This window comes from Diachasma alloeum, unplaced genomic scaffold (assembly GCF_001412515.2).
Source record: "Diachasma alloeum isolate Michigan unplaced genomic scaffold, Dall2.0 Dall_scaffold_00178, whole genome shotgun sequence".
Taxonomy (NCBI): Eukaryota; Metazoa; Arthropoda; class Insecta; order Hymenoptera; family Braconidae; genus Diachasma; species Diachasma alloeum.
In genome coordinates, this window is record NW_021680344.1 from 765,013 (window position 1) to 788,081 (window position 23,069).

General features: G+C 34.5%; 3 protein-coding genes across 6 annotated transcripts; 2 read left to right on the forward strand and 1 right to left on the reverse strand.

The window, feature by feature from the left end:
- The first annotated feature begins 798 nt into the window (after positions 1-798).
- Positions 799-8,261, forward strand: LOC107038602 (adenylate kinase isoenzyme 1). 4 transcript variants are annotated; one of them, XM_015257804.1, is made up of 5 exons: positions 799-1,101; positions 4,281-4,477; positions 4,567-4,689; positions 6,387-6,572; positions 7,862-8,261. In XM_015257804.1, the coding sequence occupies exons 2-5, from the start codon at positions 4,292-4,294 to the stop codon at positions 7,934-7,936; spliced, it is 570 nt and encodes a 189-aa protein (XP_015113290.1). In that variant the 5' UTR covers positions 799-1,101; positions 4,281-4,291; the 3' UTR covers positions 7,937-8,261. The 4 variants fall into 4 exon arrangements, with proteins under 4 accessions (XP_015113290.1, XP_015113316.1, XP_015113299.1 ...); XM_015257830.1 differs by lacking the exon at positions 7,862-8,261 and adding an exon at positions 6,740-7,121; XM_015257813.1 differs by lacking the exon at positions 799-1,101 and adding an exon at positions 1,452-1,636.
- A 15-nt stretch (positions 8,262-8,276) lies between these two features.
- Positions 8,277-13,768, forward strand: LOC107038273. Its single transcript, XM_015257288.2, has 4 exons — positions 8,277-8,649; positions 10,500-10,727; positions 11,938-12,180; positions 13,182-13,768. The coding sequence occupies exons 1-3, from the start codon at positions 8,277-8,279 to the stop codon at positions 12,135-12,137; spliced, it is 801 nt and encodes a 266-aa protein (XP_015112774.1). The 3' UTR covers positions 12,138-12,180; positions 13,182-13,768.
- On the reverse strand, positions 12,170-22,920 carry LOC107038505 (CD2-associated protein). Its single transcript, XM_015257650.1, has 7 exons — positions 22,812-22,920; positions 22,185-22,426; positions 21,579-21,965; positions 18,605-19,183; positions 17,253-17,351; positions 15,027-15,335; positions 12,170-13,784 (listed from the first exon to the last, which is right to left on the reverse strand). Exons 2-7 carry the CDS (start codon positions 22,341-22,343, stop codon positions 13,695-13,697), a joined length of 1,623 nt encoding a protein of 540 aa, XP_015113136.1. The 5' UTR covers positions 22,344-22,426; positions 22,812-22,920; the 3' UTR covers positions 12,170-13,694.
- Positions 22,921-23,069: the final 149 nt, after the last annotated feature.

Consider the following 23,069-nt stretch of genomic DNA (forward strand, 5'->3'; position numbering starts at 1 on the left):
ACTTGGGTTTGTTCGTTGGAGTATAGCGAACATTTTGATAGAAAAGTTAAAATCGGATGAAAAGTGTGGTGCAAGAAGCATTTTTAAGCTAAAAACGTGAAAAATGACGTTTTTGGTGGATGTACGGGGCAAAAGGGTTCGGATCCAAAATTTTTCATACTTTCCAATATATTCCTTCGTATACCAAAAGTCGTTCAATGGATTTTAAGGCCGAGCGAAAACTTTTGAATTTCACCGCAATGTCCTCTTAATCAGGGATAGCCAAATCCATAAAATTATTACCGTTAAATATTGTAGCCGTCAATTAGTTAACATCACTCTTAAATTTTTTAATTATTCAAGTATCATCAATTCAAATATTCAAATTTCCAACTATTTTAGTAGTCAATAATTGGGGTAGAAAGGGTTGACGATTATTTTTGTAATAAAAAATCTCCTTTTATGAAATTTGAATTATTCACTTAGTGGTAAATTTACAGTTCCATATTATCAAATTTTTAATCCATCACTAACCGAAAAAATCAGATTATTAATATTATACTATTTATAAAATTTGATCAGCATATTTAAAACCTTCATTAATCTAAGGGACAAATTCCTGTAATATTTCAGAAATTTAATATTGATGGTGATTCCTGCTCTTAATAATGCAACCGAAAAAATAATCTTGAAGACATCTTCTTCAACGCTTATACTCCCATTTCATTTGATTCACAAAAAGGCGCGTATTTTGAGCGGTCCACCGCTTACATAAATTCGAATTTATTTATACGCACGTGAGGCCAGTAATACATGCGGTGCAAGCACCCAGTCAGATTCTCTCGGTCCAACAATACTGAAAATATTCCAGCTCAATCAGAAAATAATTGTTCCTTGCTAAGTTAAGTTGAGGGATGTGAATTTCCTTTTCTACGGATTCTAACAACAATACTCGGGTTACAATTATAGTTACATCCACTACTGCGCGTGACTAATTTCTAACTAGTATCGATGCAGTAGCCGCGGAAAGTGTACAATCCGTGCAGTGTCCTCGTGATATTACCAGTCGCTGTCAGTCATATCCTGACTTTGACACAGAACAAGAAGCAGAAATAAATTGAGGTAATTTAATATTCCACATTTATAAAGGAGAGATAATGCACTTTATGAAATATTTCATACAAGATTGTCATCAACAAAATCGTGTTTTCAAGTCATTCAAATTTGGTCAGCGACTGTAGAAGGAAAGGGAGCGGTATCTCAATCTTCTTGTGATCGTGTGAAAATGAGAGGAAAGAGAAATTTAATTCGTTAAGATAATAGAAAGATTGGGGCCAGATTTTATATGAGATAGCGCACGTACAAAATTTCAATGTAATTACGGGCAGCTAGCCAGCGGTTAAAAAAATGTGTCGAAGGCTCAATGTTGGTCTCGTGCGCGTATTATTGTTGTAAAATGAGCATGCGCGAAGATTATCTCAACACTTCCACACTCTCGAAATCAATAATTTCGAAATGTTGGCTAGACAAAACGTTTTAATCTCAACTTTTTTTTCATTTATTGTGTCAAAACTTTTAGTGTAGATTTTAATTCAATACGTCCAGGAGAATCTGGCATTCCTCGTGTTTGTATTTTCCTGGATTCTGGTGGTAAAAGGTGAGGGTTGGAATTTAACAATGATGTGAATTTTTATTATTACATAACTGGTGGTTCATGAATAATTCAGTAAAACGAGCTTTTTTTGGAAGTGAGACGTGCGCAAAAGTAAGGAAAGTTTAGAATAAAAAATAGGATCTTTTATAAGTTTCTTTTAGAGATGTTTTTCATTTTTGAACAATTGCGCCGTTTATATTTTGAAATATTTCTCTATGGGTAGCAGAAATATACTGTGAAAATTTTTACACTGGAATTTCCGGTAAGGGTCTCCGAAATTTTTAACAAGTAACAAGTTCACTGAAGTTTCAAGGCATTTTGTCATTGAAAATTCATAAATTCATGGAAAAACCCGTGGGAACTGGAAATTTCAGTTGAATTATTCCGAGAAAATTAAAGATAAATCAGGAAAATTCAGAAAAATCTCCCCTTAAATTCTAGATTCCTTTGAATTTTCAGGGAATTCCTTTAAACATTCTTGAAATTCCAAGAATTCTGAAAGAGTTCCCTGAAAATGCACGAGAATTTGGCAGTGAATATTCATTTTCTCTTGAAAATTTATGTAAATTGTGGAATTTCTGTGTTTACTTGAATTTTCAGAGACACTTTTAAATTCCATTGACTTCTTCTCCTTAAATGGAATTCAACGTCTTTTTCCGAAAAATTCAGCGAAATTTTATTAACAGTGTACACTGTTAGGAAAAAATTGAAATTTCGCGGTCAGTTCGCAGCAATAATTGAGAGAGCGACATTGAATTTGATTTTGGGGGCAAAAAAATCATGAAACTTTCAATTCCACTGGAGATGCAATGGCATTCTAAATTGTTGAGCAGCACGGAGACGAAAAATTTTCAACTTATTTGAATTTTCAATCAAAATATGGACATTAAGCACCGTTGAGCTTTGGGTCAATTGAAAATTCCAGAATATATGTAACTGAATTTTTTAAATTTCTGTCAGTGTTCATGGAAAAATTGAACTGAAATTTATAATTTCTATTGATTCTTTTAACCAATTATGAATTTCCCATGATAAGATTCCTTGAAATTCCAGTGGTATGGTGACTTGATAAAAATTTCCAAGAAGTGGACCGGAACTTCCAGCCAAAAATTTAAGGGAATTTAGCAGTGAATATTCATTTTCATTTGAAAATTCATGTCAACTGCAGAATTTCCGTCTTCCTGGCGCTAAAAAATTGGGACTTTACTTGATTTTTTAGTCAAACTTTAAATTCCATTGACTTTGTACACTTAAATCGAATTCAAGTTTTTTTCCCGTAAAATTCAGCCAAATTTTTTCAACAGTTAGAAAAAATTGAAATTTCACAGACAGTTCGCAGCAATAATTGAGAGAGCGAAATTGAATTTGGTTTTGAGGGTAAAAAAAACATGGAAATTTCAATTCAAATTTTTTTTTTTTTTTGTTATGCTTATTTTATATCGCTTCGAGTCTGATGAGACTATATGGCGATTGATCAAGACTTTAAAAATGGTTAGATCTCACCATTCTACCCGGCCAGGAATCGAACCTGGAACCTATCCGTTGTGAGGCAACGGTCTTAACCACTACGCCAGGCCACCGGGCAAAACAATTCAAAAATGAAAACCCACGACGTGCTGGATGAAAAAATACATAGTAAAAAATTGTAAGTGGGTATAGTAGAAAATGGTAGCACAAAAGTTAAATTTCCAATTGACACAAGTGAAAGAAGAGGAAGAGGGCGAGGGAAAAGGGGATTCTTTAAATAACCCAAGTGGAAAACCATATTCAATCTTCTTCATCATCCTTGAAAATTATTATCAATAATTTTGCTCCACGTATAATCTTTCTGAAAAAGAGGAAGGGGGAGAGGAAAGATTGAATTTTTGAAGGAGGAGATTCCGAAAATTGAAAACAATCGACGTTCTTGTCGTCCACTGGAGTTTTTACTAGTCAATATAGTAATTTCTGCTATTTCCTCGAGTAAAATGTAGGAGGTGCGAGAGTATACATTAAAGTTTTAAATTGTAAGGAAAAATGGCAATTCAACATAGTGAAAACTCGTACGATTTGAGTAATTTCTCGTTGTTCAATAGTAAAAATTGATAAAAATATTGAGCATTTATAACACTTTTAAAAATTATTTTTTCGTCCGTGCATTTTATACTATTTTGTCCGTTAAACTTTACTACGTTAAATCGTAAAAAATGAATTCCACATCGCAAAAGTTCGGTTAAAATAAATCAAATTTTCAAGTTTTTCGACACGGTTCTCGATTACCATATTCACAAAAAATCATGAATTAAAAAAAAATGGAAAAAATTCAGTAATTTTTGATTGTATGTATGTATGTATGCATATATTTATCTTCCCTTTCACGGATTAGAGGAGCCCTGCTACTTTTATACCAATTTTACAAAATAGAAAAAAGGACATCTATTTCACACCATTCCAACATCCTATTTTCTCACACATCCTTTCAGCCTCCATTCACCAATATTATTCCCCCTTTTTCCCCTTTGTTTATTGTTTATTTACATTTAAATCTCATTTCTTCAATACTTTTAATTTTTAATTTTACATTCTCTTCGCGTGGGAGTCGATCCTGTGATAAAACAATGATTACGTCAATAAAAATATTAAAATACATTTTTCGTTCCGTGCGCAGGAATTGTAGAAATGAAGACAATCTGGGTAATCGGTGGACCAGGATGTGGCAAAGGCACGCAGTGTGATAAAATTATCGCCAAATATGGTCTTTTGCATTTGAGCAGCGGGGATCTATTGAGAGAAGAAGTGGCAAGTGGAAGCCCCAGGGGTGCTTCGCTCCAAGAACTCATGTCAAAAGGTCTCTTCGTGCCTACGGTAATCACCAAATTACTGATTTATCTGCACTCCAAATTCTACATAAACAAACAATGCAGTAAATTGCATTCATTTTGAATTTTTCCCAGGATGTTGTCCTTTCTCTGATCAAAGAGCGAATGGAAAAAGCACGCGCAGAGGGAGGAAAAGCCGGATTTCTTATCGACGGATATCCCAGGGAGTTGGACCAAGGGATTCAATTCGAAAAAGACGTAAATAATTCTTTTTTGTATTTTAATCTTGATAATATAGTCGCGAAGTGGAGACAATTCAATTTCAGCAAGCACGAAATAATTTCATAGGAAAAACTATGGCGCGTTCCATTGAAAATTCTTTTTGTTTTCCATGAATTCAGTATCGAAGCGGTAAAACGGTTCAAGCAGATTTTGACTATTGGCCAGTTTTCAATGAATATCTCAAAATCTAAGGGATGTAGCAAAATTTTTCCCATAACCTTTGTTGCAGAGTGGATTGAGGGCTACAAAAACGGTCTGTTAGAGATTGAGGCTACTAGGGCGGATTGGAGGCACGTGATATGGAAAGGGTGAAATTAAAGACACGCGGATTACAAAAACACTAGTGAAGTACTTTATTTGTGGCGCAAGCCACGCGTCTTGAGTTTAGGGATACACAAATTGGTGAATGTGTCAATATCAATTTGATAATAGTCTTTACACTGCACTAGAGATTTTCTCGATATTAAACTTGATGATTGACTCAAAATGATTGATAGTTAACTCGAAATTAATTGATCATTAAACGAAATAGAGACGCTACCCAGAGGGCTAGACTTAATATAATACTCGGTGATGTACTTGATACTCGGTTACTTTGATACTGAACTCTATAGGTGACTCTCTGACTAACCGATGTATACTCTTTGAGGAGTAGATTGATACTACTGAAATTTCATATTTGGCGATTTGCTTCGTGATTTGCCCGTGAACCCGAAGGGTCCCGAAGTCGGTCGAGATTTTCAGTTGAGCCCGGTAACTTTAGATAATGACTTAATTGCTGCATTTCAAACACGGTCATCATGAAAATTTTGTTATCTCCCTTAGAATCGAAGATATTCCTCAAAAACTCAATTGAGGACTAAATCGATCGACCTAAACCGCACGGCTGCTGAATTCTATTGAAAAAATTCGACTAGGTTGTTGGTTGCTCGTTCCCATCTGCTACGACCCATTACCAGTCGAACCAATAATTTCCCGACCAATTGCCTTTCCTTCATTCATTAGAATTAGATTTTTCTACACAACTCATTCTATTTAGATATTTTCCATTGAATTTCCTTGGCTCAAATTTTCTAAGCTTTTTTGTTTGATTTGCTTAATGAAAAAAACAGGAAATTAGAATGAAAAAAATTGAGCTATTATATATTGAAAAATCTTTGAAAAGTTTCAAATTTCAAAAATTCATATTCGAATTACTCCGAAACCAGTGGAGACGATTTTGCTGGAATTTCACTCGTCTTAATCATGTAAAGCTGCATCAATTATGATGACAAGAAATCAATCTGAACGTTTCTTTGAGAGGAATCATCAAATTTGTAAAAAAAATGTCATTTTTCGACGTTTTTTCACCAGTTTTATTGCAAAATCTAAAGCGCTGCTGAGGCGATGTTGTTCAGAATCTAATCAGAGGAATTCCTATTACCGTTTTTTTATTAGAGAGGTGTTTACTGAACTTGGCATGTTTTTCCTTCATGGAACCTTTTCTATAGAAAATCCAAATTCTAGATGACTTCTCTCGACAAAGACACATATTCCATTGACTCATCCTAAAAACCCCATCTACTATTACGCAAGCAATTAAGTGATCGAAAATGAATATTAAAGAAAAAAAATCTTTTCGCATTTCAATTATCTTCAATTGTCCTTCAAATTAAATTTGTCATTTTTCAAAGGTTTGTCCAGCCGATTTAATCATCTTCTTCGACGTTGCAAGTGAAACCATGAAAACAAGGTTGCTAGGACGAGCTGCAGTATCCGGAAGAGCGGATGATAATGAAGCAACAATTGTCAAACGGATTGAAATATTCAACGTAAAAAATGGGGAAATCGTCGATCATTACAAAGACAAAGTTGTTCGCGTAAGTCTTCATTAATTATTCATTTTGCAATGAATTCAATTGTAATTAGAAGGCACATAAAAAGGCATACGGAGAGGAGAGAGAGAGCGGAGAGAATATAAAATCGAGATACGCGGCAGTGTATCGGCCAAGGAATATTTTTGACGCCGACTGTCCCACATTTTCAGCCAGGCGCTGGCGGGTATCTATACGCGAAGTATCTATCCCCTCCACTACCTCCGGATCATGTCATGCGGAGTTGACTTAACTTTAACCGAGGTCTAACCATGGTTAGGTAAACCAAAAACTGGTCCTCAATAAAATAACAACGAGATAAGCTACATGGAAAATACCCTTAGTTACATCATATAAATCGCTCACAAGCTTTTCATTGATATGCCGCCTTTTTTATTCAAGGTCAATATTAACCCTAGATTGGTCACCATGCGAGGGAATTGCCCCAACGTGTCGTTTTTTTCGTCTTGTCACCGGCTGGTTAACCGGAAAAATCCGAAAAAAATTGAATTCGTCACTTAAAGTATCTGGAAAATTTTAGTATTGTTTTTTGAATATTACATCCCAAATTCTGGAAGAAAAAAAATCATTTCCAACAGTTGAACAATTTTTTCCCATGTTAAATGAAATTGCCCGTTGCGCGACGTTGCTGGAAACTTGGAAGTTTGTAGACAAACACAATATCAATTATTTGCTAGCTTTGCAAAAATAAATGAAATCTCTCTAAAAAAACAAAAATTATTATGTTTGGAAAAAACACTGTACCGGCAGGTATCATAAAAAATAGGATGTGTTACACGTGCGTGCGAAGAAGTGGGTCTTTACGCACTAGTAACACAATATACTAATAAAATTTGATTTATCTTCACCGAATTTTCACTCGTGCCAAATTAAATTTTACTTTTATTTTAGAACCTTCTGTTATACTGAGCCACAATGTTTATGATGTTCAACAGTAAATGTCACATAACACTTTTCCCACGAGTGTCGAACCCTATTTTTCATCACAATGTGTGGAAAGTGGGATTTTGCGCAAGCGGAGCCTGCGTAAAATTTTACTTTATGCACAAGTGATGAATAGATATTTTTATTTCAAGAATAAATTATTCTCCATTCAAGAACGCCTCATCGAAATTTTTTGGATGAAAAATATGTTATTCTCAAATTGAGAATTCTTAGCCCAGAATTGAGGATAAGATATTATCGAATCATGTATAATATTTTTTATTAAACAATAATTGGTTTTATTCTTTTGATATATTTGTCATATTTTCATGAATTTCATGATAACGCAGATAAATGCTGAGGGTGCAATTGATGACATTTTCGCGGAAGTTTCCAAGGCTTTGGATCCACTCTTCGCTTCGTGAATTCATCAATCCATTTCCTGATTCCTCATGGCGAAATAACTGGATGAGACTCATCAGAGCACAACAGAATGCACACAGTCAATAAAAACATGCAACTAAATCAAAAGTAAAAATATACATCGAATACACTTTGAAATATCCGGCAGTTACTTCCTGCTCGACAATTATACATAGAACCAATGTTTAAAGTTTCCAGATTCTATTGTATCTATGTACATAGTGAGATTGTTTCATGCATACATTGTCACTTGCTTCTCGTTAAAAAAAGTTCTTAACAGTTCTATTTTTCCATGATAAATATATCCGACTCAAATTCAATCTTTAATTTATGGAGTTCATAATGATTTCAATTATTTTTCGAGTGATATTATTATTGTGTTCCATCGAATCTGTGTTTACGAATCCCTATTGTGGAACGAAGGACATTACATCACCGAAATTTAAATTATTGAAGCGTAAGGCACGATCGCAGGATCACATACTGACCAGAAGAGAGATCCCGACATTGGAGGAGTGCTTGGCGTTTGCTGTTGTGAAAAAAGGCCTGGCTTTCAATTTTTCTTCGATGCTGAGGAGAAAACATTCGAGGAGAGATGACATCGATCGATTCAATTGCCAAGTGCTTGCATGCCCTGGCGTCAATTCTTTGAGTTCATTAGTTGAGGATGAAAAATTCAATTATTACAGTGCTTACTCCCGAAAATTGATGCTTGGTAATTGGGAGATTTCAGTTAGAATAAGTACTACGTACGGAACAATTCGAGAATCTATTGATAATTCTATTATTCTTTCACCCATTTTGTTGAAAAAAAAACCCGAAATATGAATGTGCTTTTTCCGTACTGACCTTCACTTTTTCTGGTCTGGGGATTAGTATTGGCGCTGCCCCAAACTCGTAAACAGAAAATTACTACGGAAAGATATTGTCGACCGGGAGGATTGCAAGAGACGACTGTACCTGGGCAGGTTTTTCCCTCAAATGAGGTTTTCCCTCGTCCTCCGGCGAATGTAGTACAGGGGGTTGGGGGATAGGAAGGGAACAACTTGTAAAAACCGGAAAGGGTATATGAGAGAAAAAAAAATTTTCGAACCTAGGAGATGATTAAATTGAGGAATGAATTGAATGTTGTTTTCTCGAATGAAGCTGACGTTTAAATTGAGCTTTCCATACATCACATTGAACGCAATTTGTGATATCCAAGTTTCTGTTGAATTGCGTAATCTGTGATTGTGTTATTGCAAAACTAATGCCATTTTTTTAGTCAAGAAATATAAACTTCATTCAACCCAACGGCATCTTCAATCTCAAAGCTTTTTCCGTGTAACAATATTCATCCTGATTCGACATATGAAATGCTCACTGCAATTATAATTTATTTGGAACAATGCATGATCGTGTTGATTCAGATATACTAGTCATGAGAATGTCAACATATTTAGTCATGAGAATAATTTTGATTTATGTGTAAACCAACGAATATTTTGAAATTAAATACCTCAATTTCTCCAATTTTTCTTCGAAACTTCGAAACTACGAAATCGCACGGGTTTTAACATGTGATCGGTGCGTCGGCTTTTTTTTCGTGGCTTTTTCTTCCGCCTACCTTTTTCTTCTCTGTGTACAGTTCAGTCTCCGTACAAAATACTTTCATATAAGATACTAGGCCTGAAGCCGTGCCGAGCGATACCCCCCACTTTCTGGCTTGAATGTTTTTCGTTTCGCATTCTCCGAGCAAGATACTCGACAAAGGGATTAGAATTGAGTGGGAATGGTTGAGATATTGCAGAAAATACTGGAAATATATGCATCTATAATCTAGAACTTAATTGCACATCAATTAAATTTCAAAGCGAATGGACACTCGTTACGGTTAATAAAAAAAATTAAACGCATCGGTCATAAAGCTCGGTAAAATATCAATTTTTTTACACCTACTGCACCATGTGTTTTACGTCCACTTTTTGGATGGATAGATAAACAAAACAAAATTCCACCCAATTTTCATGAAAATCACAATTCCAAAGAAAGTCTCAATTTTGCCTCGCAGACCCCTATTAACAAACTCACTTATTTCGAATTTCTAAATTGTTATTTTAAGAAGGAACAATACCTTCTAATCAAACATTCGTGTTTTACATCAGGAATCGTACTCAAATGGTCACAAAAATAGAAATTTTTTAGTGTTTTGTACGAAGAATATCAAATCTAAATATTTTTCCCTCTGAGCGCAAGTAGAGTGGGGGATACGTAATTCTCAGAATTTTATGGCACGTCGTGCAATAAGTCGAGTTTATCGCACGCTGCGCTTCGCGCAGCGTGCTTCAAACTCGACTTCTGCACGATGTGGCATAAAATAGTACAGACCACTCGGGCATAAACTTCGTTTTCAACGAATGTGAATACAGATCTCGCCTTCGGCTCGGCCTGTAAACTTCACATTCGTCGAAAACGAAATTTGTACCCTTGTACTCGAATGTACTATTAGTCCCCTACAGTCCCTGTGGTATCTAATACGAAGATTGGACTGAATATATCCTTCGTTGATTGAATCTTTCGTCATAGGAAATGAAACCGCTGTATGCGTACCGACTATCGGGCTATTTGTGCACAAAGAGACACCCCAGAATTACACAAATGCTCGATCAGCCTGCGAGAACATTGGAGGAAAATTGTCCAATGTTATGAGTGCAGAGAGAACAGCCGGTCTATCTCCATTTCTTTTCCGTGGAACGCCAGTGTACGTGGGATTGAGCAATCGAGGAAAAGAGCGATATTGGAAAAACGAATTTGGTAAACAATACAGACAAAAGTTTAACGTCTTTAAATCAGAAACATATCGTTGCGCATTTGGTCTTTTCCTTCCTCTCAACCCTCTTCATGTACGATCGTCTTTTTCTCTCTTGACATGCTTTTGTCTTTATTTCTAGTCCGTGGACGTGGCATTTTTTTTTTTTCACTAGCAAAGATGCGCGCTAGTTAGGTTGCGTGGGATAATGAATTCATTCGATAATATTTGCAGAATTACAACTCAATGTCATTTCAATCATTTGTTTTTTCTATTTGTACTACAATTGGTATTTCTTTAATCTTGAAAAATATTTTGCTTAGTGTTTTTCTTGAATTCTTCGTCATTCTTCTTCCTTCTCTTTCTCACGCTGCAGTTCATTTTCTCGATTCAGATTTATGGGAGAAAAACGTATCTGATATTTATATTGATTAAGTCAATCAATTAGCCGGTGAGTTTCTTTCGGAATTGTCTACACTGATAGAATGATTCATCTATTTGAAACAAGATTCGTTACCTATTAACGAATGGTAGAGTTGAATATAACCAAATAAATATTCGTTAACACTCCATTGGTCGCGCTATGAGCGTCGCGTCGCCATTTCCGATTTTTTAAATTACTCCACATTAAAGCATTAGAAAAATTTGACATTTCATTTTGAAGTATCTACAAGCCCTATCAATGAAAGTATCCGCCAAAAATATCATAAGTAGTTGGATTTTCAAATTTTTTGTGTATAAGGTGAATTTTCAGAAAAACATGGTGACTTTGAGCTTGAATATATAATTAAGGCAACACTGAACATAAAAAATCTCACGGAACTTCTTCACGTATACGATCTACATCACTCTTGATTTTTTTCAGATTTTTCCTAGATCTTTCAAATTTATCATTATGTCGATTTATGCTGACGTGACGCGGCGCTATTTTTCTTTTCTTTTCATTAAGAAAATCAAACAACGAAACTTGGAAAATTTGAGCCGAGGAAATTCCATAGAAAATATGACAATAGAATAGGTTGTATAGAAAAATCGAACTCTATTGACTTTTTCCAACAGAATTGTCAAGCGAATTCGCTAGATTTTTCTATGAAATTTTCATACGTGTCTACTTCAAGAATATTGTTTTACAATTTTCTTTCGACGTACATGTTCCTCATTCGCACACGTGGATGTGCTGGACTCATTTTACTAAATTTGTAGTCTTGCATTTAGGTGACAAACTGGAGTGTTCTGGTGACCGACGATGGGCCCAGGGAGAACCAACATCGCGCGGGTGCGTCGGCCTGATTCGCTCCAACATTCATGGGAACAATCATACACTCTGGAAGGTATTCCCATGTTCTCGACCATTTCCATTCATCTGTGAAATATTACCCAGGCATGCAAGGATCAAGACGAAAACATCACGATAAAAAGTGGTAGACGTAGCTCGCCACAGCCGTAGTTCACATTAAGGTAAAGAAAATTTTATTTCACTGAAATATTTACAACCTTTATCTTTCCTTTCTGGCCTTTGGAAATCCCGGCCTTCGTCTCTCTCGATGCACATTTTTTTTCAACGTTGAAAACAAATAAAATATATTTATATTTATGCGAGACGCTTGATAGTAATATTTACATGATTGTAACATGGTATTACTGTTTACTTCACTCTTGAAATCATTTTAAATTATGGTAATTTTCGTTTCTTTCCGTTTTCCAGTCGAAATCTCTATCTTGCTCATTAAGTACACGATTAATTTGACAGTACCATCGAACAAAATTATTTCATCTTAATTACATTTTAAATATTTTCAGTTATTTTTTTGTTAGAGATAATCAGACGGATAAAAATACTAGCAAATGCTGCCCTTTGTTTTCTCTCGTTTGTTTTGTTTCTGTTAAAGTGTTGATCAATACCGCGCGGTATAACGCACTTCATCGAACATCGTATCAATGTTCCACTCAATTTCATAATGAATGCGACTAAACTTGGATCGTCGTATATTTTTTTGGTAGAATTATAAAAGTACAAAAATTATGAAATTGATGATAGTGATAAATAATCGGTTTCTACTCAGGTAAAAATTATTGTTACTTTGCCCATTAAATCACTGGTGGATGGGAGGGAATAATCACAATTAAAGGATCCAATTCAATATTGAATTCTTCAGGTCACAGTTATATCTTTTGTTCCTTACTTTTTTGGTTTTAAAAAATGTGAAAATAGAAATGCCGCGCGTGTACTTTTATGTAAATTAAATCTAGGGCGCTTTTAGTGAATAAATTCTACTGTACTTTAGCACCATTTCAACCACAAAAAGCAGAAATACATCTGAAAGTCATCTTATTTTTCTTTCAATTTTTATATATAATATATACGCTTTTTTCATTAATTTCCTATTGCTCATTCTGTACAGTCTTGGAATCCCCTGATAAACAGATTCAAAATATCTTACGATGTTCAATATTTTCAGAAACCAAAGGAAATTCATTGGCACAACATCATGATCAAATAAAACAGCCCCTTCAATGTCTCTTGGATTCGTTATCTCGCATGAACAATCGACCAAAAAAATACAGGGTTACATTCTTCTTTAAGTACTTCTAAATCTCATCAGTGTCAAATGCGTTAAATGCAATTATCAAAATTTTTCAATAGCTGGCAATCGAAGGAATCGAGATAAACAGAAATAATTCCGGTACTTGGCAGTGCCAGCTTACTACAAATCTTTTCATCACTAGTGATTTGTGGAATGTTACGTTTAAAAATACAGTACAAATCGAGCTGTTAAAATAGTAAAATCAAAATACTGGTATGAATTGCGTTACAGGTAGACAGTTATCCAGTACCATCTAGATGTTCGACAACGAATAAAGATAAATTTTTAGCTGCTAAATTCCAATAGTGATCTTTCTGTTTCATTCTGCTGAGAAAATATTTCGCAGTTGGGAATGTTGGAGAAATACTCAAGGAATTCCATAGGGAATTAATGTTTATTGGTTGATGCACTCAATTGTTCGGACAGTTGTGCAACTGTTCGTTGTAATACCGTATGCTTTTCCTCTAGTGCAGTTACCTGAAAGAATCAAAATAAAGTGAAATAAATAAATAAAGTTGAATTGATAATAATGTCCTTAATTATAATTAATTAAAATATTTGTTTTAATGCCATTAAGTCGAAGTTAAAAGATGATTGCGATAGCTATATTGGTTGATTTGATTTTTATGATGATGGTTGAAAATTTCTAAATTTCCATGAATTTCCCTGAAAGTGAGTTTGTGATGATTCAAATTCATCAAGTAAACAAGATTTTTTTATTAACATTTCATCGAAGGGCTGAGGGACAGATAGAACCGTAAAAAAAGAGAATCGGTTGTATAGAAGAAAGGGATAATAAGAATAATGATGATGATAATACTGAACTGAGTTGAAAATCTGACAAAATTAGTTAAACAGAAATCTTATTCAATCTAATACTAGTGGGAAATTGTTCGTGTATTGAATATAGTATAGTGATTTTATTGCTAATAAATTAGCAATATGCTTCCGAATGGTTATTCTGTACATTATTTCCTTGTATCACGATTCATTGCTTATTTAATTTTATTAAATTGAATAAGATTTCTTTTTAACTAATTTTATCAGACTTTCAAATTATTTAAACGTTATCATCATCATTATTTTTACTATCCCTTTCTTTCATACAACCGATTGTCTTCTTTACGGTTCTCTCTCTCCCCTCAGCCCTTCGATAAAATGTTAATAGAAAATAGTATATTACATTACAAGTGTGAAAAAGGGGGAATGTTAATACGCGTGGGGTAATGTTTTAGGGACAGTCAAACTTTCATTTATTATTTTTGTATTAAAATTTTTATTTTTTTTTTATTTTTTTAATTATTTTAGCTGATTGGTTAGCAATAATAATTATGCTATATACAATACAAGAGAAATTTTCCACTCATTTTTTTAAATCCCCATCAACAATTTGAGCGTTGGGGATGGTTTTCAATTTGAATTTTCGGTTACAAAAATCAAAAACTCTAATTTTGAGCGTTCGGAGATAATTTTGATTTACAGAATCGTATCACTGACGGAAAATAATCGAAATAATACTTGTAAATATGCTTCTACGAAAGACAAAAAGGTATCCCTTTGATGTAAAACATCAAAGATGTCTAAAAAAAGAATTGACTGTATTACGTGTAATAGGTAATTTTGTGGAATATATGAAAATAAGAAAGAAGGGTTCGTTAATCATAATGTGTAGAACAGATGAATGAATCCCATTCACAACTCAACGACAAATAAACTCACTCTATCTAACAGTTGACTGTAAAGCCGATAGGGAACATAGGCTGGAGTGCCGCCAGTAGCATTGGGTGACACAGGACATGTGAGATAACTTGACTCGGGTCTTTGACTCGGCTCCTTCTCCTTGTCCTTATCTTTCTCCCTCTGACGTGCCTCCACATTTTCCGGTTCTGTTTTTATCTCTGTGTCGGGGATAGTGGATGGTATTGGTGGTCTTGACGTCCTTTGCTCTTTCTTTCTCTCGAGCTTTTCAGGCTTCTCTGGGGGGAAGACTTTGCGTTTCTCCAATTGGTTCTGCTTCAGTTCCTCTATCTGGAAGAGTTCAATTGAAAGAATGTGAAAAAGGGTAAATAGGTCAATAGCTGGACGGCTAAAGAAATGTTGAATTTCATGAAAGGATTTTAAATCGATGGAGTAGCTAAATGAATAAAAAATGAGTTCTAGACCTGAAAGAATATATGAATTAGGAAGAAAACAATAATTTGAAGCAGAAATAATGAAGAGACAAATAATTAAATGAGGGAAAAATGGAATATGGTCCAAATCTCCAATTACCGGATGCTAAGACCAATAGAGATGGACGGTGGATGGCCAATACATGGACGGTCTAGAGGAATATAGATTTTTCATCCAGTTTATGCAAACATGTGAATTTTGTTTTCTTGAATTTGAAGAAATACAAGGTCAAATAGATTGTTAATCTTCAGGATATAATTCTCCCTTTGAAAATATAGTGCTATTTCCTACCGGAGCACGTCTAAAACACTTCGTTAAAAGAACCTGGTTAAATTCAACTGGGGAAAGCGAACTTTTGGTTAATTAAACTTTTGTCAAATTGAGCTTCCGTCAATAAAACCTTCAAGTTATCTTGTCTTTTGTAAGAATATAGGTAAAATCTGTTTTTATGTTTGGAATCTCAGAGTGTTGTTATCCGTTTTTCAACAATCGTAATCGTTCAAATTTAAGTTTCCAAATTTAAATTTCAAATCTTTAGGGTAACTAAATATGGTCCAAAAAGTCCAAAAATGCGATTTTTAGAAGGTCTGTATGTAGGTTTGTATGTGTGTGGACTTATTTTCCATTTTTTTGCAATTTTCTTCATACGTTAAAAGTTTAAAAGATTTTTTTCTTCAAGTTTTTTTGTTACCAAGTTGTTTTGATCAATTTTTTTTGACGAAGTTTTTTTAACGGAAGTTATTTGGACATGTACCCATTTCCCACATCTGACTCTTTCGGAAGAGAACTTTTCTTTTCTCTACGATACTTTTCCCCTGATTTATTATTATTATTATTATTATTATCATTATTATTATTTATTTCTGCATAAAGGATACAAAGCCCCATAGCAGGGGGGAAGTAAATTATAAATCATGTACAATGAGTACATGGTAAAGCATAGTTTTTACATTTGAGAGCGTAAAGTGTGAAAAAATAGCGATAAATCATGAAAGTGCAGAGATATGTACACAACTGGTCTATCATTCACAGAAGCTAAAAGATTTTGAAGAGAGCGTACCGAGGCATTCAACTTATCAATATTTCGTCTGGAAGTTAAGCAATTAAGGATAAATTTATACATGGCTTTAATTTCAGCATAACTATCATTGAAAATGATATCACCTAACGAGCGGTTTGCAAGCTGTGGGCAGCTGGTAAAAAGAGCTGATCGCAAGTTGAGAGTAACTAAACACTTAATAAAGAAGTGATCAAGAGTGTCAGCAGCATTAGAATCGCAATAAATACATAAACTTTTCGGCTTGAATGATATTTTTTCATTGGAGGTGTAAAAATAACAGTTAAAGCTGTTCGCAAGTCTGACTTGAGCAATAATGCGTTTGATATGGAGACTGCGATTGTCAATGAGGTATTGCGATTTCTAAATAGGGCCATGGGAGCTGAAGGAAGGAATGAGCTGGCAAGAGGTAGAGCTACGCCATCTCTCCAGATCTTCACCTCTGAGCAGAATTTCAAAGTCATTAAATATCTTGGTGGTATTGGAAGCCCTGATTTATAATGTTGATATTTCGAAAAAAACTTCATCACATGATTATAAATAGGTGTTATTAATGATAATGATAATAATCCGTACAGTTTTTATTCTATTATTTAGAGAATATTCAATAAAAGGTGAAATCGTCCAGGTACTGGCCCCAGTCCAGCTGTCGGGCTGTTCAATCTAACGCAATAGTGGATTATCGGTTTGATCAATGATGAGGATATGATTCTTACCCAAGGGGCTTTCCTTCGGGATTTACCGACAACTCCATCACTGTCTTCCTCTCGGAATTGATCTACTGTGTCTATCGTACCATTCGTTACATTATCATCCTGCCAAAAAATTGGAACCATTTATAACTTCAAAATTTGTTTTGTTGAAATCTTTTTCAATGTCTAAACATTGGGCATTTTCATGCAAAAATATTTCAAGAATTGGAGAGAATATAAGAAAATTCACTGTTCGAGAAGAATACATGAAATATTTCAGTAGCGAAGCGGTAAACTGGTTCAAGTCGAGTTTTATTATTGGTCAGCATTCAATTAATCTCTCGGGATATAAGGCAGATTGCAAAATTTTTGTTGTAACCTTTTTTGTAGAGCGGATTAAGATTTATAAAAAAGGTTATTACGAAAATTTCTCCATATTCCTTAGATTTAGAGATATTCCTCGAAAACTCAGATAAGAGTTTTACTGCTTCGATGCTGATTGGAAAAAGTTGCCATTATTGGAAATTAATGCTGTTTTACGTTCATATTCAATTCCTTATTCTCTGATTTTCTATCCCGGTAATTTGCATGTCTCCAGCAATCCATTTAATGATAAAAAATAAGGTGCCCAATGTTTAAATAATTTTAATTATTTGTCTACCGTATATTGGGAATAGAATTCCGTTAATGTTGACAATGTATGAATGTTTTAAAATCATTTTTTTGTATTTAAGGATATCCAAGTACATTGATTACTTTTTCATCACTGAAAAGCTTTCATTTGAACCCCATTTGACCCTAAGTTTCCGGACATCTTACAATGGTTTTATTATTTAAACTTTGCAGGTCTCAATATCTCCAATATTAAAAAAATCTGAAGCTAAATTAGTAAGTTTACTTTTGGAGGAAGATGGAATAATTTTAAAAATTCAATTTTTGAAAATTATGAGCATTTTCTATAAATACTTTATAAACAATCAATTTCCAAAAGTTTAAATAATTTCAATTATTGATTTATAAACAATGAATGTTTAAAAAAATAATAATTCTGTATAAAATATAATTTTAATGAGGCTGAGTATTCATTATTTTTTTCAAATTTTTCTCACGCAATTGAATCGACAAATTTGATGATTGAAAATGGTTGAATCTATAGTGTGGTCTGTACCAAACTGTAAAAGATACTTGGATATCCTAAATTCCAAATCTGTCTCGTGCAATTCAATTGAAAAACTTCACACGTGTTTATATAATTTATAAATATGAAAAAATGGTGAATTTCTCAATTGCATTAATCCACAAAATATTTGGATCAAATGAAATCATTTACACGATCAAGATACTTCTTTCGAATACTCATAGCAAAAAAATATTACCAAAGCATTCGGTCCTGAAGAAGTAAGCCCTCCAGTCATATTTCCCCCCTGATTTCTGAAATGTTGACTGGACGGTAGACGCCTCCGTGGTGCCTTGGCACGTGATGCTGTGAGATGGGACAATGGTGCACCCTCCCCCCGCTCAACCCCATCCAACTCTTCCCCCAGCCCACTCTCACAACCTTCAACACTTTCCACATTATTATCACCTGGTTTCTCCACCATTCTTTTAAGATTCGTCAGAATCATGGACTTCTTATCATTAGTTGTTACTGAGTTGATCATTTGTGTGGACGACATTGAAGTGGACGATGAGGACATTAAGGTAGAAGTAGCTGAGGAGGCCACCTTTTTGGAACTTTCATTTGCCCCTCTGGAGTCCAAGCTTTTTCGTACATTAGCCTTCTCTCCTTTTTTGCCGGTGTAGGAGCTCTTCAAGCTGCCTGATTTTGACATTGACTGACTCGTCTCCTGCCAGTGCTCTTGGTTTTGTTGATTATCAGGCTTGGGACCCATCACTGCAACGAAGTTGTCGGGGAAGAGACCGACTCTTCCATTCAATTCACCCTTCCACCAACCCTGAAACATTGGAACGTGCAGACATTACAGAAGAGAGAAAAGAAACAGTTGTAGTTTCCAGAATCAAGTTACTGATTTTGGGAATAAGAAATTAGTTACTTATGCTGTAATAATAATCTACTTATTTCGAGCGAGAAAAATCCTTAATTGTGTTTTTTTTTCATTTTGATAATCTGAAACGTTCTCCAATTGCCATTCCGTTTTAAATAACCCTGGAATGTCCAAAAATTATGATTATACAATCAAATAGACGTTGAAAAAAATACTAAACTGAAAGAGTCTTTTTGAATAATATAAACCCAAAAAATTAAAATTAAAAAGTGAAATAAACCTAATAAGGAGGAAATTGCAAATTAATAATTTACTGCATCTAATAGCTGTTAGGTCGACATTTGTCACAGTAATTAATTGTTGTTAGATGGTTAGTTGCTATCATAAATTACCCATTTACAATTTCCTCTCGAATGGACTTACTTCCTAATTTTGATTAGAAACAATCTTTGAAAATGGTTTTTTTCTACTTTTTTGATTGTACAATCATAATAGGGACTGCTGCGTGATGTGAAATTCAATGGAAATTGTGATATATTTTACACTATGAAGATGTAAAAACAGTCGACATATAGTTTGAAAGATAATCCATTCAGCCCTTAAATTGAGAACCTTTGCTCTTAAGGATATCCAAGTACTTTAGTTATTTTTGAGCGTTACTGTAAATGTTTTTTGCCATTGAATATATTCATTATATGCCCTCTTGGATCTGCTGACCTCTTCAGTGAATACTGCTATTCTCTGTATGTTTTGAATCCTATTATTGGCTTCGGCTGTTGGATTCGTGTTTCAGTAAATAAATAAATAAATAAATAATTTTGTTTTCATTTGTGAAAGAACTCTTCAATTCTTTTATACAAATCTTTACCCATTAGCATTAAATTTCACGGAAAATTCCGTAATCACGAGTGATTAGTCATTGTTTTAACAAATCACGTCACTTTCCTCGAATGTGAATTTTTGTTGAGAAAATTTGATTGAATAAATCAAAGTAGGTCACATGGTGCAGCTTCAATTGCTGAAATTCGATGGAGAATATTCCTAAATCGAGGAAAGATATAACTTTTGTCCCAGAATTTTCTTGAGCGGTATGAACGTTAGAATTCTAGAGAAGAGTGGTTGAAACTCTTCACGTTAAATTTCGCAAAACTTTAAAATGTATATTCGTTCAAAAAACGAGCGATTTTTGCAGAAAATGCCGACTGAAAAACGTATGAGAGTGATACACTAGAATGAGTCATTGTCGGAATAATTTCGTATTCAATGAGATGTAAAAAATACCACTCGTTCCTTTATCATTTTACCGCGTAGATTATTAATGGTTTTCGGTTCGTTGCAATGAGTCATCGATACTATAGTCGCGCTTGACACATTTTTATCATTTTTCATCGTCTCCAAGTGACGGCGATAATTAATTTTTCCAAGAATTCAAGTGATCATCTATTTTCAGATTTCAATCATTTCTTGTCGTGTTCTGTGCGTTTATATAATTAAAGAATCAAATATTAATCTTTTCCCAGAGCTTTTAAGTGTCCAAGAATAATCAATTTTTCTATACCTTAAAATTACAATTTCGATTTTTTTCACAAGATAAAAAAACAGGCGAAATGCAGAGCGAAACAATCCACTCCTATTCAAAATGACAACCTTCAGTATTGCAAGAGCTATAATCATACCAAATTTCAACTTGATATCCCCATTTTTTCTCAACTTATCGTGCGTACAAGATTTTTCATGAAAAACGAAAAAACTGTAATATCTCCAAACTGTGTATTAACGAGTCTATATATTCTGATTGACTTATAGAGGCCATCGAGACAAGTATTTAAAAAAAAAATTGAAATCGGTGCAGTAGTTTTTGAGATATTGAGGAAAAACGAAATTTAAACAAGTTGATATATCTCAGGAACTATTGGACCGATCGGGCTGAAACAGCGCGCCATAGTTGAGCTCAATAATAACTATAATGAGTCAAAATTTCAGATTTTTATCTACACGTTTCACCGTATTTATGTTGAATTTTCAAAAAATTAATCACCAAAAACTCAAGTCGTCGGATACATACATACAGACATGACCCTAAAAACATAATTTCTTCACGTTTCACAAGATTCTAGACCATTTGCAATCAAAATTATAAAATCGACAAATCAGTCAAAAACAAGGCTTCCATTCGAAAGGAAAAATAACTTATTCAGATCCCAAATTTGAGATTAGAAAATTAAAAAAAATTCATGCAAGTTCCCTATTTGGTCATACGACAAAAATTGTCATAAATGGCCTTTGTCATGTGACGTGTCACAAATTGTTGCACATCCCTGATTAAAACCAATGACATTCTTACCTTATCAGGTGCATCACGTGACAGAATTGTCACAACATCTCCCTCATCCAGGGTCAATTCGTCATCATTACTAGCCTTATAAGGAAAAAGTACTCTGCATAATTCTTTAGTTTCTCTATCACTGTCGTCCGGTGTGGGTGGTGTAACAAAATTCGACGGAAACACACCGGTGCGTCCCCTGAGTCTGCCCCTCCACCAGCCCTCCTCCACTTCGCCCAGAAACTCAACAACATCCTGGGGCACCAGTGCAAGTTCATCTTCATTGCATGGCTCATAACTGAACAGAACTTTGCAGCATCTTCTCCCAGGGGAGCCATTTCTCAGGGTCACCTCCTCAGTGTCACTCTTTGATAAAGTGCCATTGCCACTTGGAGAAGGTGTTAAAACCTAATTACAATAATTTCATCCTTAAACTGAATCACCCGAGGAGAAAATCGTGTAATGATTTTCCTCATAAATCTAAGAACTAGAAAGTCACATCAAATCACTCATGCTAAATATAACCAAATCAATAAAACGAAAGAATAGAAACGAAGACTTGTACATTACAATGTAGAAAACCATTGTGAATTGTAATGAATGAAGAGAAATCAATGAGAGAACTACCTTGACAAAATTATCGGGAAACATGCCGCACTTATCTCTGAGGGTGCCTTCCCACCATCCTCCTGGCATTATTTTAATATCTTTGATTATGTCCCCTTTACGCAGCGTTAACTCATCAGGCTCTTGCGCCACGTAGTTGTATTCCACAATAGCCTCCATTATTTTCACAGTTGTAAATTTTTTATTGTGCAAGTAATCCAGGTACCCCTGCTGTGGTCCCACTTACCAGGATTGTCTTACATCTAAAAAAAAAATCAGGATAATCAGGAAAGCATCAAGCACAGAGTTTCACTTTTCTATTTGATAGTTTTACACTTGAGTTTTGTTCAATTGGGGCACTTTAAGGTAATACTCAAGTCTAACTAGCGTTTAATAAATTTTGAAGTCGTGGCAACACAGTATATTATCACTTCTAATTGTCGATAAATGTCTAGTTGCAGAAATATACAAGAAGGTCTAGGGGTGCTTGTTCCTTTATTGTTTCAACATTGCACACGATTGAGGATCTCTTTGACAAGATAGCCTCCAAGTATGAAAGCGGTCAAACTATTACGTGTTCAATCACTCATATCTCCATGCATTTTAGTTATTAATGAAGTATTGTAAATACTTGAGTATTCCACTTACCGAGTACATGATAATTTTGTGTATCGTTTTGATTAACATGCAACACTGTAAATTTTAGGCGTATCCCAAGCCGATTTGACAGTGTCTCAAATGTGTCACCGGCGCCATATTGAATTTCCCTCTTGCAATAGATTGTGGAACACGCGAAATGGGTTGAATATTTTCGTATGGTACATCAATTTTTTTGGCGCGAAATGCATACGTTTTTGTCGACGTTTGATATTGTTAATGTCTTCGGAGTAGGTGCGCATGCATGGA